Source organism: Amborella trichopoda, chromosome 6 (genome assembly GCF_054954075.1).
Source record: "Amborella trichopoda isolate Santa Cruz 75 chromosome 6, AtrichopodaSantaCruz75HAP2 v2.0, whole genome shotgun sequence".
In the NCBI taxonomy this organism is placed as follows: Eukaryota; Viridiplantae; Streptophyta; class Magnoliopsida; order Amborellales; family Amborellaceae; genus Amborella; species Amborella trichopoda.
In genome coordinates this window covers 48757779-48770800 of record NC_142341.1, presented here as the reverse complement: position 1 = coordinate 48770800, position 13022 = coordinate 48757779, and the positions used below count along the sequence as shown (strand labels likewise).

Here is a 13022-nt window from a genome sequence, read left to right as displayed (position 1 = left end):
TTACTCCCTCTCGTTCGAAATGAAATCATTTATTTTTAGTTCAAAGAGGCCGATTATTTATTCTCTCATTCTTTCATGGAAAAGTATTTTTTCCTCTTTTGTACAAGAAAAAGTACATAAAAAAATTATTTATCTTTTACAATATGGTTACGATTAATGTTAACGTGAAGGTGAGATGGATTTTGACAAGAGTGAGACGGTGAGAGGGAATGGTGGTCTAGAGAGAGAAACCCTTGGATTTTGGGCATGAGAGAGAGAGAGTTTGGCAAGGCACGAAATGAAATGCAAACAAATATCTATCTTGTACAATCTACAAGCACTGAAATCAACTCTTGCGTAGCATACAACCATGGATCTCGCCACTCTTATCCCTTCTTTTCTCTCTCTCTAAATTCACTCCTACTCGCCTTCTCCCACAGACTCCATGCTTCTTCCACTTGCCTTTCACTCTCTACATTTCCAATCTCGAGAGTGAGAGAACCAAAACCCAAATGGGAATTTGCACTGCCCCATTGGATTTCCTCCCTCACCATGCTTTCTCTCTCTTCTCTTCAAATGGGTCTTCTTCTTCTAGGTCGATGGTGGCTTCTGGCCATGGTGGGAGCCTGTTTCTCTCTCCTAAAACGGTGAGAAGGGCCTGTGTTTGTTCAACTTCGAGTGCTGATACATTGACGACTTCTTCCAGGACTGGAGGGGGGAATTCTCGTGTTCTGGGATCCAAAGAAGGTGAAATCGATCTCAAGTCATGGATGCACAGTCAGGGGCTTCCTCCTTGTAAAGTTTTGTTGAGAGAGAAGCCTTCTCATGATGAGAAGCATAGGCCTATTCACTATGTTGCAGCTAGTGAGGATCTTCAGGTAGTTGATGTCATTTTTGTTCTTCTCCCTAGATTTTCTATGTGGGTTTTGTTTATTGTTCGTATTATTGTCTCCCGATTTTCAATGTGGTCTTTTGTTTATTTGTTTGTAATCTAGTTTTCCTCGCTGGATTTATATCAGGGACTCAGGGTTTTGCTTCTTGTTTTTTTATTGTTATTCTTCTCTATGCAATTTCTACACGGGTTTTGTTCATAGGTTTTTTTTTCATTATTTTGTTGATTTTATTACGAAGATGTGTTCTCTATGTGGGTCATTGCTGTTCTTTCTAGATTTTCGTAGTGGGTGTTGTTTATCAATTTTATTTGTTAATTTTGTGAGAATTATTGTTCTATATGTCGTTCATTGTTGTTCTTCTTTCTGTATTTCTTTTTGGGTCTTTCTAAATTTTATTCGGCGTTGGTGCTCTTTTTTTTTTTCCAATGGGTTCCAATTGGTGCTCTTTGTGTGGGTCATTGTTGTTATTCTTTTTAGATTTTCTTTGTGGCTGTAGTTTATATGCTTTTGTGGTTTCATTGTCTTTGTTAATTTCACTGGGGATTGGTATTCGTTATGTGGGTTGTTGTTGTTGTTTGTATATGTCTTTGTGGGCATGCGGTGGTGTTTATATTTGTTGTTTCATTTTCTTAGTTCGGTAATATTGATTCATTAGGAACTGGTGTCCTTCATTTGGGTCATTGTTGTTCTTTTTTTCTAGTTTTTCGTTGGGTTTTTTATATATTTGTCGTTTTACGAGATCATTAATTTTTAAGAATTGTTCTTCTCTGTATGGACCTTTAGTTGCTCTATTTTTTGGGTTTTAGTATATATTTTTTGTTCTATGGTATCATTAATTTTGTTGGGAACTGTTCTTCTCTATAGGAATCTTTATTTTAGTATCTTTTATTTTTGCTGGTTTTTTTCTACCAAACAATGTGCAGTGCATCTCTTTGGCTTTTCAAATTTTCTTTGGTGCAAAGTGCCTTGCTCATTGCTGTTTTGTTTGGGAATTTTGGCAGGCAGGGGATGTAGCATTCTCAATTCCAAACTCTCTCATTGTGACACTTGAAAGAGTTCTGGGAAATGAACATATTGGTGAGGCATATTTTACTTTTCATTAAGTTTTACAATTCTCTCTCCCTCTCTGAGAGATTTTGTTTGACTATGATTTCATAGTTGTATTACGTAGTTAATGATGCTTTTGTTGTCCCCATTCATTTTAACTGGTAAAATTACTCATTTCCCTTTTAATTAACTCGATTTTCTTCATCATGACATAAATTTCCTTTTGTACTTTGAGTTAGAAGCTATTGGAATACAAAAAGGTTTTGATTGAGGTTTCTCATGACATAATTTTCTTGAACCTGTTTTTTCCTGAATTCTTTCTCTAACTAGCATTTGAGTTTACAAACTACCATGGAAATTGACTGCTTTTACATGGAGTTCAGGAAATGAAATTGCAAAACATTTGGTCCTCCTGTAGGAGGATTGTAATAGTGTCCTCCTATTCCATCTCCACACTCTGTTCATTAGATCGTTGGATATTGACGAGTAAAACCTAGAAACAAATATTAAAATGACCAGGGCGTTCCCAAAATGAAGGTGCGGCAATGGTGGTTTCCATCAAGGTTTTTTCTGTTAAATGTTGTGGTCTAGGTGACAAGGACATGATACAAGAAGCCTTGTCTGATTTGGATTTGAAGAGTCCAACTCACCTGCCTATATTTTGCCAAGTCTAGAACGACACATCTTTACAAGTCTATACGACGCATACCTCTTTATACATATTTGTTTATAAAATCAATTTCTGACTTCTTGATAATAAAATTAACTTAAAAAAAAAACGTGTGGGTCAAAATCAAAGACATGTGTTTTACCAATGCGTGTCTTACAAAATAGACACATGCCTTAAGATTATGTCACATGTATATCTACATGGGAGACATGCCATGTCTCACATCCAAATGAAAATTTCCAAACATGCATGTTGACAAGGATTTCCTGTGACTCTAATGACATGTGTGTCTGGTGTGTTGGCACGTGGCACGTTGGTGCGTGGCACGATGCACGTGGCACGTGTATCACTGGCCAAATAAGCGACCACGAACCCCAACACCCGGCAGACTTCGTTGATAAACCTGTGGGCTTTCGGGTACTCCAACCTAGGATCCAATGTGAGATTTTTGCTAAGAAAGTGTTTGAATGGCTCTCTTGGACATTTTATGTGACTTGTCTGGCCTGCCTCCCCACACATTCACTCATGCAATGCGTGCGCTCATGCTGAGTTCTGCCCCCAAAATCATGAAGTTCAGGGCAGAGGCATGGGAGCCCACCGGATTTTTACATAGGTTGTCGCAAAGGTGTTTTCATCAATCACTTGGCTGGCTTGCTGGAGACCTCCACAAGTTCCGGTCAGAATTGCCACATAATAAGACAGGATGATACTATTACAGTCTTCCAACAGGAGGATCTAAAGTTTTCCCCTAAATAAATAACTAGTAATTTGTTAATGTATTGAAAGAAACTTGTTAACGGCGATAAATTGTTGATTTCTATGCAGCGGAATTGTTGACAACTAACAAGCTCTCAGAATTGGCCTGTTTGGCACTATATCTCATGTATGAGAAGAAGCAAGGGAAGAAGTCTTTTTGGTATCCATTCATCAGGGAGCTTGATCGTCAACGAGGAAGAGGGCAGCTGGCTGTTGAATCCCCTCTTTTGTGGTCTGAAAGTGAACTAGCATATCTAACTGGCAGCCCAACTAGGGTATTATGTGCTACTCTTTTTCTTGATAACTAGGTCACCATGTTATATTACTCACTTTGGATTTGAATTACTTGTCTGGATGCTACATTGCATAGATGCTTCTATGTATCTTGCATGAATGGCAAAGAAATACCAGTTTATTGTGGTTTGCTTATCCCTAGTGCAGCTTCAGTGGCTTATAGATGCTAAATAGATGCTTGATAGATCTAAAGTTTCTGATGCGATTATTCTCCTGTAATGGCTCAGGCTGAAGTTCTAGAAAGAGCGGAGGGTATCAAGAGAGAATATGATGAACTTGACACAGTTTGGTTTATGGCTGGTTCATTATTTCAGGTTTCAACTGCATCTTAATAGCTCAAGGATTTTATTCTGGTTAACAAATGGCTTTTATTGTTCCATGTATGTTATTGAATGACATTATTTTTGTATGATTTTGAAAAGAAAAATCTAGCATCATGTTGTTTATTGCTTTGTGCTTTTACATGTTGCAGCAATACCCATATGATATACCAACTGAGGCTTTCCCCTTTGAAATATTCAAACAAGCTTTTGTTGCAGTCCAGTCCTGTGTTGTACATTTGCAGGTAATCCTTTTGGCGTGATATACAAAATAACGTATGGATATCCTAGTTCTGGCATTCTTGTGGCCCTATATTCAAAAATGCTTTAATGTTATGATGACGAGGTTCATGATGATCGTGACAACAATTAAAAATTATAAAGACTGACTTAGTGAGACTTAGCCTTTTTGAATTTGGCTAAATGAGTGGTTATGTTTTTCTTTTATAATTTACAATTTGATTGGAATTTTGTGAATTGCTACATTAATGTGTGAACATCTTTTAATTTTTATTTCTTACTTTTGGTAAATAAATCTGAACAATTGTGTGATTGATGTGCAATGATGGTGATCACAATATCTTAAAAATGTATTATCTTAGAATTTTCTTCTTTATAATTTTTTTATTTTTTTGATTTTCATGTGTCTTGTATCATTCTATACAGTACAAATCTGAAGTCTTCATTTGAAGCCCTAGGGAGCCAAAGCATTCTCTTACTCAGCCAAACTGAAATATGTTCTAAAGGAAATCACGGCATTTTATTGAATTGGATATTTATAAAAATCAAGGAATGGTATTTTTCACTTGCACGCTATTGTATTACTGGTGACAGGTCGCTATCGAAATACGGGCTGCTACAAACCAATGTTTCAAAAAAAGGTCTGCTCGGTGCCTAGGCTCTTGCCTAGGCATTCTGGACCAAAACACCGCACACCCAGCCCCAGGCGGCCCAACATGGGCGGATGTACTTGGGCGAGCGCCCAGGTGGGCGCCTAGTGCCCAGTTTTGGGTGGGTGCCCAGGGCCGTGGGCCCTTTTTACGTTTTCTTAAACTCGCCCAAAAGGGCAAAGGGGGTCATTTTGACCTCCAAGATTGTATAAATTCATTATGGGGGTTATTTTTAACCTCCAAAGTGAAAAAAAAAAACCCTCAATCTCTATGTTGAATGTATTTTTAGAATCTAAAGTAATTTTTGAGAATCTAAAGTAATTTTTGAGAATCAAAAGTATTTTTTGTGGATTGAAAAAGTTTTCTTTTTCCATTGAAATTATTTTTAGGGTGCTATTGGTGGTATTAGGAGACTTTTGAGTTGATTAGTAGCTCGATTTAAAATATCTTAAGAATTTGTACTACAAGGTGCCCAAGGCTCTGGGCACCAAGCCAGCCGCCTAGGGGCCGATTTTGAAACCTTGCTACAGACTTGAGGTTTTCAATAGCTAGGTGCTACTTAGCACTCCTCTGCACTATTGCATTTTAGGAGATATCGAATCCATGAATGAGTTACTTGGTATTCTTGTAACCTGTTCAGAAGTTAACTTGACCTGAAGGTTGAGGAACTTGAAAAAAGCAGGTTAAGACATTCATTAATAAATCAAAATATAATCAGTATAACCATTGTTAAGAGGGATAGGGTTGGAACTTCAAATTTGAGCTTGCAATCTTGAACACCTTAACCAATCAAGTCTAGTAAAATCCCCACATTAGTCTTTTTCAGATGGCTTCTTAGAAAAATAATGATTTTTTTTTCTGACTGTTATTTTTCTAATGAGTAGCTCTCTGAAGAGTTGATGCTGCTTCTTATGACACGCTGTCATTGCTGGATGTAGTAGTTGGTGTGGCTGGCAAAAAGATATTGGGGCTTACAATATGCTCTTCTACCTAGTAATTGTGCAGTGTCTGCCTTTTATGATTGTAGACTGTAACAAGATAGTTGGGCATGCCACTTGACACGATATTTTGGATCCCTATAGTTCATCGGAGTTTGGGGGTGGACTACCTACTTGTATAAAAGTATTCCATTTGTGTCATGTTTTAAGATGTTTAGCGACCACACTAATGCTTTTTGCTTCTTTGGTGCAACCAGAATGTCAGTTTGGCTCGTAGGTTTGCTTTAGTTCCTTTGGGGCCTCCTCTTCTTGCATATAAAAGCAATTGCAAGGCAATGTTGACAGCTGTAGAAAATGCTGTTCAGCTGGTAGTTGACCGTGCATACAAGGCTGGAGAAGCAATTGTTGTCTGGTATTACCATTTGGAGATAGTTCTTCTTTGAATGTCATTTGTTAGCTCAACATCAACATTTCAAAAGAAAAAAAAAAAAACATTTATTCGCTTACGATTGTGATTGTCACATACTCCAGTTCTATCGCTCGATGGGATGCTATACTACAATCTGGACCATGGAAAACCATAGTCTATTGGGTTCATCGCTCTTGAAATGATGGATGATGAAATGGTATTGCGGTGAATTGGTGTTGGACTGAGAGTACCCACCAGAACAGGACATGACCCAATTGTGGGTGGGTCCCACTGTCCATCATCGTCTGTCTTTTTATCATGCAGTCATCACTGTCCATTTTATCAGCCAGTGATGATCCCAGACTAAAGTTTTCCATAGTCTATTAGCATATAAGTTTGAACTTCCCCTTGCGAGACGCATTGATTAGTATGCTTTAGGATGTCTTTTAAAGATTGGCAGATATCTGTAGGTGTGGACCACAACCAAATTCGAGGTTACTTTTGAATTATGGTTTTGTGGATGAAGATAATCCTTATGATCGCCTATTTATCAAGGTAAATTATGGGTTTCCTCATTTTTGTCTGTAGATTTATATTCCCCAAATTTTCTTTTGTACCAACGTGTTCCTTATGAACCCTTTGATCCAGGCCTCTCTCAATACAGATGATCCTCAATATCAGGACAAACGAATGATTGCACAACGAAATGGGAAATTAACTGTGCAAGCCTTTCATGTATGGGAACATAATCTTCTGGAGAAAAGTATATCCTTCCGGTAAATTTTGTGTGGCAAAGTATACTGAACCTGTGTATGGTAGACCATACTCAGGTGTGTATGGTGTACTACTACAGATACCTATTAGTATACTTTCCCATCTCGAATTTACAATTTAGGGCTAGATCGCAATTAAATGGCCTAGACTGATTCAGGTGTATGCTGGAAGAGAAAGGGAAGCTGTCACGGATATGCTGCCATACATGCGATTAGGCTATGTTTCAGATCCTTCAGAGATGCATTCAGTTATTTCCTCCCAAGGCCCTATTTGTCCTGTAAGTTCGTGTATTGATTTAACATCTTTATTATGCGATAACTATTTGAATTCTTTTGAGATAATTGTTTCCCGCATTCACTTTTGGGAAGTAGATCTATCAGGTCCTAGCATTCAATTATGGAAGGTATAGTGAGAAAGTGGAATCCATTGCATTTCATCGTTTATATGGACAGTGATGACCCAATTGCCTGCATGTTTTCCAAAGTCCAGTGGATTATATTCTATACATTCTTTTGAGAATTAGATTACATAATGTACTCTTTTTCCTTTGTTAGTTTTCTTTGCCTCACTCATTCTTATATCTTCTTTCATTCCTTGAAAATAATTATTTGTTATTAAGGATTAATGGCTAAGAGTCTGGACAGGGTGGCTTACTATATATCTGCCTCTATTTAAGCGATTATTATCTTATGTATTATTTGGTAGGCCTCTGTATGCAAGCCTTTGTAATTGTAATAACATCTAAACCATTGTTGTTGGGATCGGGAGTGGGAGCGGTACCGGGATCGGGAACAGTACCAGGATCAAGATCGGGATTGGGAGTGAGGGATCGTGAAACGCTAGAAGATCCCTATAGTTGGGAATGCCATCCGTACAATGCATATATTAGGGATTGAGATTCCAACTTTTTGGGGTTCTTGATCCCAACTTTTTGGGGATCTTGTTACCAACAAAGTGTATGATAATCAAGGATTATGTATACTCTTTAAATTAGGGATTTTATTATTGATAGCAAGCAAGTAATAGTTGTGTTGCTAGCTGACTATAAACAAAAAAATCATCAACTTGGTTGTTCCATTGGTCTTTAAGATTGGGATTGAGATCCCTGACAGCAGGAATTGGGACCCCTATTAGCGAGGTCCATGATCTCAAAATTTAAAAATCGAGATCCCTGAGAAATCTGTTCTAGGAGCGACAGAATCGAGATCCTAGAAGGGATCGCCTACCAAGATCTCAACAATGTGCATACTACTTTGTTTCTTTTATTGCATATGATGGAACAGTGTACTGCTGTATGTTTACTCTTGTTCAAGAACCCTTGGTTTGCATGATAACATCGATATCCATAGAGAAGATTCAGTAACTTTTATTCACGTCCTTTTTAAGTCTTACTCTACAGGTGGCTTATTGGTTCTGGCCCTGTATGGTCTCAATACCATTGAGTTTGGGTTTTGTCCCATCATTTTCCCCAATGGCTATGGGCAATTAGTGAATCGAATAGTGATTTCATTGCTTTATAAGACATTAGTTCCTTGTGTGCAGTAGAACGTGAAAGGCAAAGATAAGTACCCCCGCCCCTAAGAAAATTGCCATCTGCCTATGAATAGAGACATGTGCAAGAAGAAAACCAAAATGCTTAGTAGTTAGGATTTGTAAGGATAGGTAACTAACCATTTTTGGATGCAAGACTATATTATGTTGAGATTGTACACCATGCTTACTGCATGTTGCGTACTAATATTACACATGTATTCTCACCATCAATTGTAAGTGACAGACAGTTAAGATAAATTGTTCCTGCACTGAAGACCTCCATTGCCTGCTCAAGCCGGAAAATGGTTCATCTCTACCATCTGTCATGGAATACAAACAGTGTTACTGACTATTATCGTACTCCATGTAGTATTGCTATAATTTCCCTATTAAGCTTTAGAACCTGTTAATTTTATGGATTGCATTCTCCACTGGAATCTGGGACTAAAACTTTGATTTGGAGTTAATAAATGCTCAAAAATTAGAAAGAACTTCAGAAGTTCATTGCGTAAGAAAGGTTAACTTGTATCTTGAAAATTCATCTTTAAAAATTAATATATATTTCCCTTGTCAAAAGGAAAAAAAATATTAATATTTATATCCAACTTGGACGAAAGAAAAAGGGGACTATAAAAGGGGATTCCTAAGAATGCAATAAACAACTTAAAACAAATCCTTATAATTACTTTTAGAAGAACAGAAATTATTGAAAAGAAAATAGTAAATGTAAATGGTTTCATTTCAAGCTTTACAGAATTGTGAGCAATACACTGCATTGGAGGAAACACTTGTTAATTTCGTTAGTAATGATTACCTCAGATTGACAACTGTTGAAAATAAATTAAGTGAAAAGTAATACCTGATCGTTTTTGGGAAGTTTAGTATCAAATATCCTTTAATCCCCCATAAAAGGAATCATTTTTATGTGCTCTTATGTTTTCTTCTTGCTAGTATATTGGGAGAATGAGGTAATGTATGGTTGCCTGTGGTGGATGGTTTATGTCATATGATATGACAATGTTCACAGGTGAGTCCCTGCATGGAAAGAGCAGTTCTTGACCAGCTCGCTGGCTATTTCAAAGATAGGCTTGCTGGCTACCCTACAACCTCATCTGAAGATGAAGCCCGGGTAACCTCTCTCTCTCTCTCTCTCTCTCTCTCTCTCTCTCTCTCTCTCTCTCTCTCTCTCTCGTGAAACCCGCAAATGGTTGTTCTTAATATGTTCCACTTTGTGATGTATCAGTTGTCAGAGAGCAATGTGGATCCAAAGAGAAGGGTTGCAACTCAGCTTATAAGGCTGGAAAAGAGGATGCTCAATGCATGTCTTCAGGCCGTGGATGAGCTAATAGAACAGCTACCAGATCAAACTACATCTCCATGTCCTGCACCTTATGCTCCTTTGCTTAAATGAATGGTATGAAGTCTTGTAGTCTTGCCATTATATGAGAATCAGTTTGCCTTTACACCTTTTGGGGAGCACAAATGGAATTAGCTTGAAAAACATATCCTAAATAATTGAGGTTGAGAGGGGGTGGTCAGGAGAGAGATTCATTTGGATGGGCATGGATAGATCTTTTTTTTTGGGTGAGTTAAAGTGCGATGTCAGTGGAGATTTGAGCCCCTACCCTTTGGTGAGAATGGACTCAAAGACCTCACCATGGGGCTCAGCAATACTACTGCCAAGGCACCAGGCCATTCTTAAAAAAAAAAAAAGGTGGGATTTATGCCCCTATCCTGTGGTGAGAATGGAGTCAGATACTTCATCATAGGTCTATGAATTCTTTTTAAGTGAATAATGTATTTTAGTCCTTCAAATTCAATGCTAGTTTTGGGACCTGTGATATTTATTTATTTAGATGAGTTTTACTCGTCATTCTTTTCTTAGTTCATCTTAGTTCATTTTGTCTGAGCTTCCTTTTTTCCACTGTTTGCTAATTCTGTCGGCTCAAACATACAAGCAATTCCATGTACCTGGCACGAAGCAGCTTGGGAAAGGGTCGGACACAATTGTAAGAGAGATCAGGTGAGCCCAACATATTAACCATGATGCATTATTCTGTAATTATAATCTGATTTCTGAAGAAAATATATCATGGAATAGCAGCTCTATTATCTATGGTTGGGTGGTGCCTAGTTCTCTGTCAACCACCTCTTTCGCGGCGGTTGGGTGGCAGCATGCGGTAATATGAGTGCCATGTATTTATGTGTATCATTTCATTTCCCTCAATTATTTTGATTCGACTGAAGATTGTCATTTCATTTCCTTAAATTTTTGGTTGGGCTCGGAGAGTATCATTTCATTTATGTCAAACCAACTCTCTCTCTCTCTCTCTCTCTCTCCTCCCACCCCCCTCCCCCCTCCCCCCCGGTGTGCAAACTAGTATTCGAAGCTTGCAAAATGAGTGTTTTTAAGAAATGGGGAAATTGAGTATCACCCTATGTGGCTTAGGTTTGGCAGCCAGGAAATTTCAATGGGTTTCCTTGTCAGTTGTAAACCTGCTAACCAAGATGGAGATAACTTGGTTGCTTGTAGGTTATGAGCTGCAGTATTAGGCTTAGGTTTCACACTCCGTCTCTTTTGTCGAGGGATATTTATCAAAATGTACAGTTGGATTATATATCAATTTGCCCATTTTTTATATTAATTTGAAAAAGCTGGCTAAAATATATATATCATTATGTGATAGAATCGTTGAAATTGAGTAAAATGTTAAATAGTTGATAAGTTATATATATTTTGATAAATTTCCCTGAACTCATCCAGTCCAATGGGTAGAAGTATTAGATATAAAGATGTTATTTGGTTTCTGATTTCACATGTTTGATGCCTTCTCTCTCTCTCTTAATTTTGTTTATGAAATGGGACAAATAAAAGGAATTAGCTAAAAAAAGGAAAACAGGATTTTCTTTATGAAAATCTACACCTTTTGGGCTTTAATCGTTAACTACACCATTGGGATTTTCCCTTCAAACCCATCTTTTCCTTAATAACCAATTAATAATGAACTCCTATTTTGTCTTATTGATATTCCCATGAGTCTTTGTAAATGATATCTGAAAGGGAATGTTTTCTTGATACAAGGTCTTGTGCTAAATGATTGTAATAGAAATTTTCATTTCCAGGTTCTTTTTTTTTAGTGATACCATTAGCTGATGCAGCTCATAAATAATCCAATCTTCTCCCATTTGAGACCACTTTTTATGGGAAAGCTTTTTATGTGACGACGATACCCATAAATTCATCTGCAGACCTCATTTCTCAGTCGTTTGATGGGAATGAATAGCTTGGATAGTTCATGTCACAATATCACGTCAAAATACTGTTTGATTTTTAATTATTTTTTGATAAAATATTTTTTTAGGAAATATGGGGTGTCCCATTTTCTTATTGGGTTGCACCTAGAAAAAATTAAGACATTTTTGGTAAAAAATAAATGATCAAAATACCTCAAAAAATTTTAGTATTATTTTGGTAATTTTTTATCCAGAAAAATATGTTTTTTTTATCATGTGCTCTCTGTTAGATATATGTATGTCCCAAATTTTGTTGCAAAATAAAACACCCTTAACCGTCGTATCAAGATTGATATTCAACTTGTGACATTGTGATTCAAGTCATCCCAACCATCTACTTAAATCTAACGGCTGAGGGTTTGGATTATATAAAATGTGGGTAGAGTCACATCTAAAACTTTACCGATATTTAATGGAAAGTAGTAATGTGGCATGATGGTATCGATATAGAAATGCAGCAAAAATATACGAGCTTCCAACTCTAGTGACCTACACACATTAAAAGTAGAGATTGTAGACACTGCTGTCGTCCTGTTTCCTACATTTTGCTAGCACCTGCCTAACCGTCAAATTAAAAAAATGATGGTTGGTGCTACAATTTGCTAATATTTTCTATGGACCTTTGAGGGAGGAATTACAATCTTAGTCGTCCATTGTTGCATCAGACGGGTGGTGCTAGGTAAGAAAGCCAGCATGGAATATTTACATATTTAATTGAGCGCCTAGATACTGTTACTCCCTCGGGGGAACTTGAAAAAAAAGAAGGGAAGTTCATGTGGAATTCTCGGGATAAACTTTAGAATGACCATGAGTATTTTGCAAAGGAAAAAGTTTATATAGAGCTGAGGCTCTAAACAATCAAATTAGCGCCCACCTCAAAGTTTCACTCGAAGAGATTGTTTTGATGCTTCTTCAAATTGATTTTCTCGACATATTCCAAGTTTTTAAAATAGTAATAATGCATCTTGTAATGTATTTTTGGACAGTTAATTTTCAAGATTTTAAAGTTTTCATAAATTTATTCGACTTGCATTATTTTTAAGCTTTAAATTTTATAATTAAATATAAAAATATTATTCAAGGCTATCACAAACATTTCCAATATGAAAACCACATTTCTTGACACTATTTGAAAGTGCGCTTTATTTTGATTGTTTAGAGCCTCGGTTCTATACAAGCAGCACCATTTTGAAAAAGCAAGTTTGGATTTTAATTGAACACAGAT

General features: G+C 37.0%; 1 protein-coding gene across 9 annotated transcripts; it reads left to right on the top strand.

Moving 5' to 3' along the window:
- Positions 1-318: 318 nt before the first annotated feature.
- LOC18441897 (Rubisco methyltransferase family protein) lies at positions 319-10814 on the top strand. Of its 9 annotated transcripts, none has more exons than XR_002282221.2 (13): positions 319-857; positions 1874-1949; positions 3415-3620; positions 3867-3953; positions 4112-4204; positions 6045-6199; positions 6667-6751; positions 6845-6931; positions 7128-7247; positions 9531-9632; positions 9747-9917; positions 10462-10526; positions 10608-10814. XR_002282221.2 is itself a non-coding variant. In XM_006852122.4 (12 exons), exons 1-11 carry the CDS (start codon positions 492-494, stop codon positions 9912-9914), a joined length of 1545 nt encoding a protein of 514 aa, XP_006852184.1. In that variant the 5' UTR covers positions 319-491; the 3' UTR covers positions 9915-9917; positions 10462-10814. The 9 variants fall into 9 exon arrangements, 2 of the variants coding, with proteins under 2 accessions (XP_006852184.1, XP_088725086.1); XR_966922.3 differs by having other exon boundaries at positions 10605-10814; XR_016057043.1 differs by having other exon boundaries at positions 6657-6751.
- The last annotated feature ends 2208 nt before the right edge of the window (positions 10815-13022 follow it).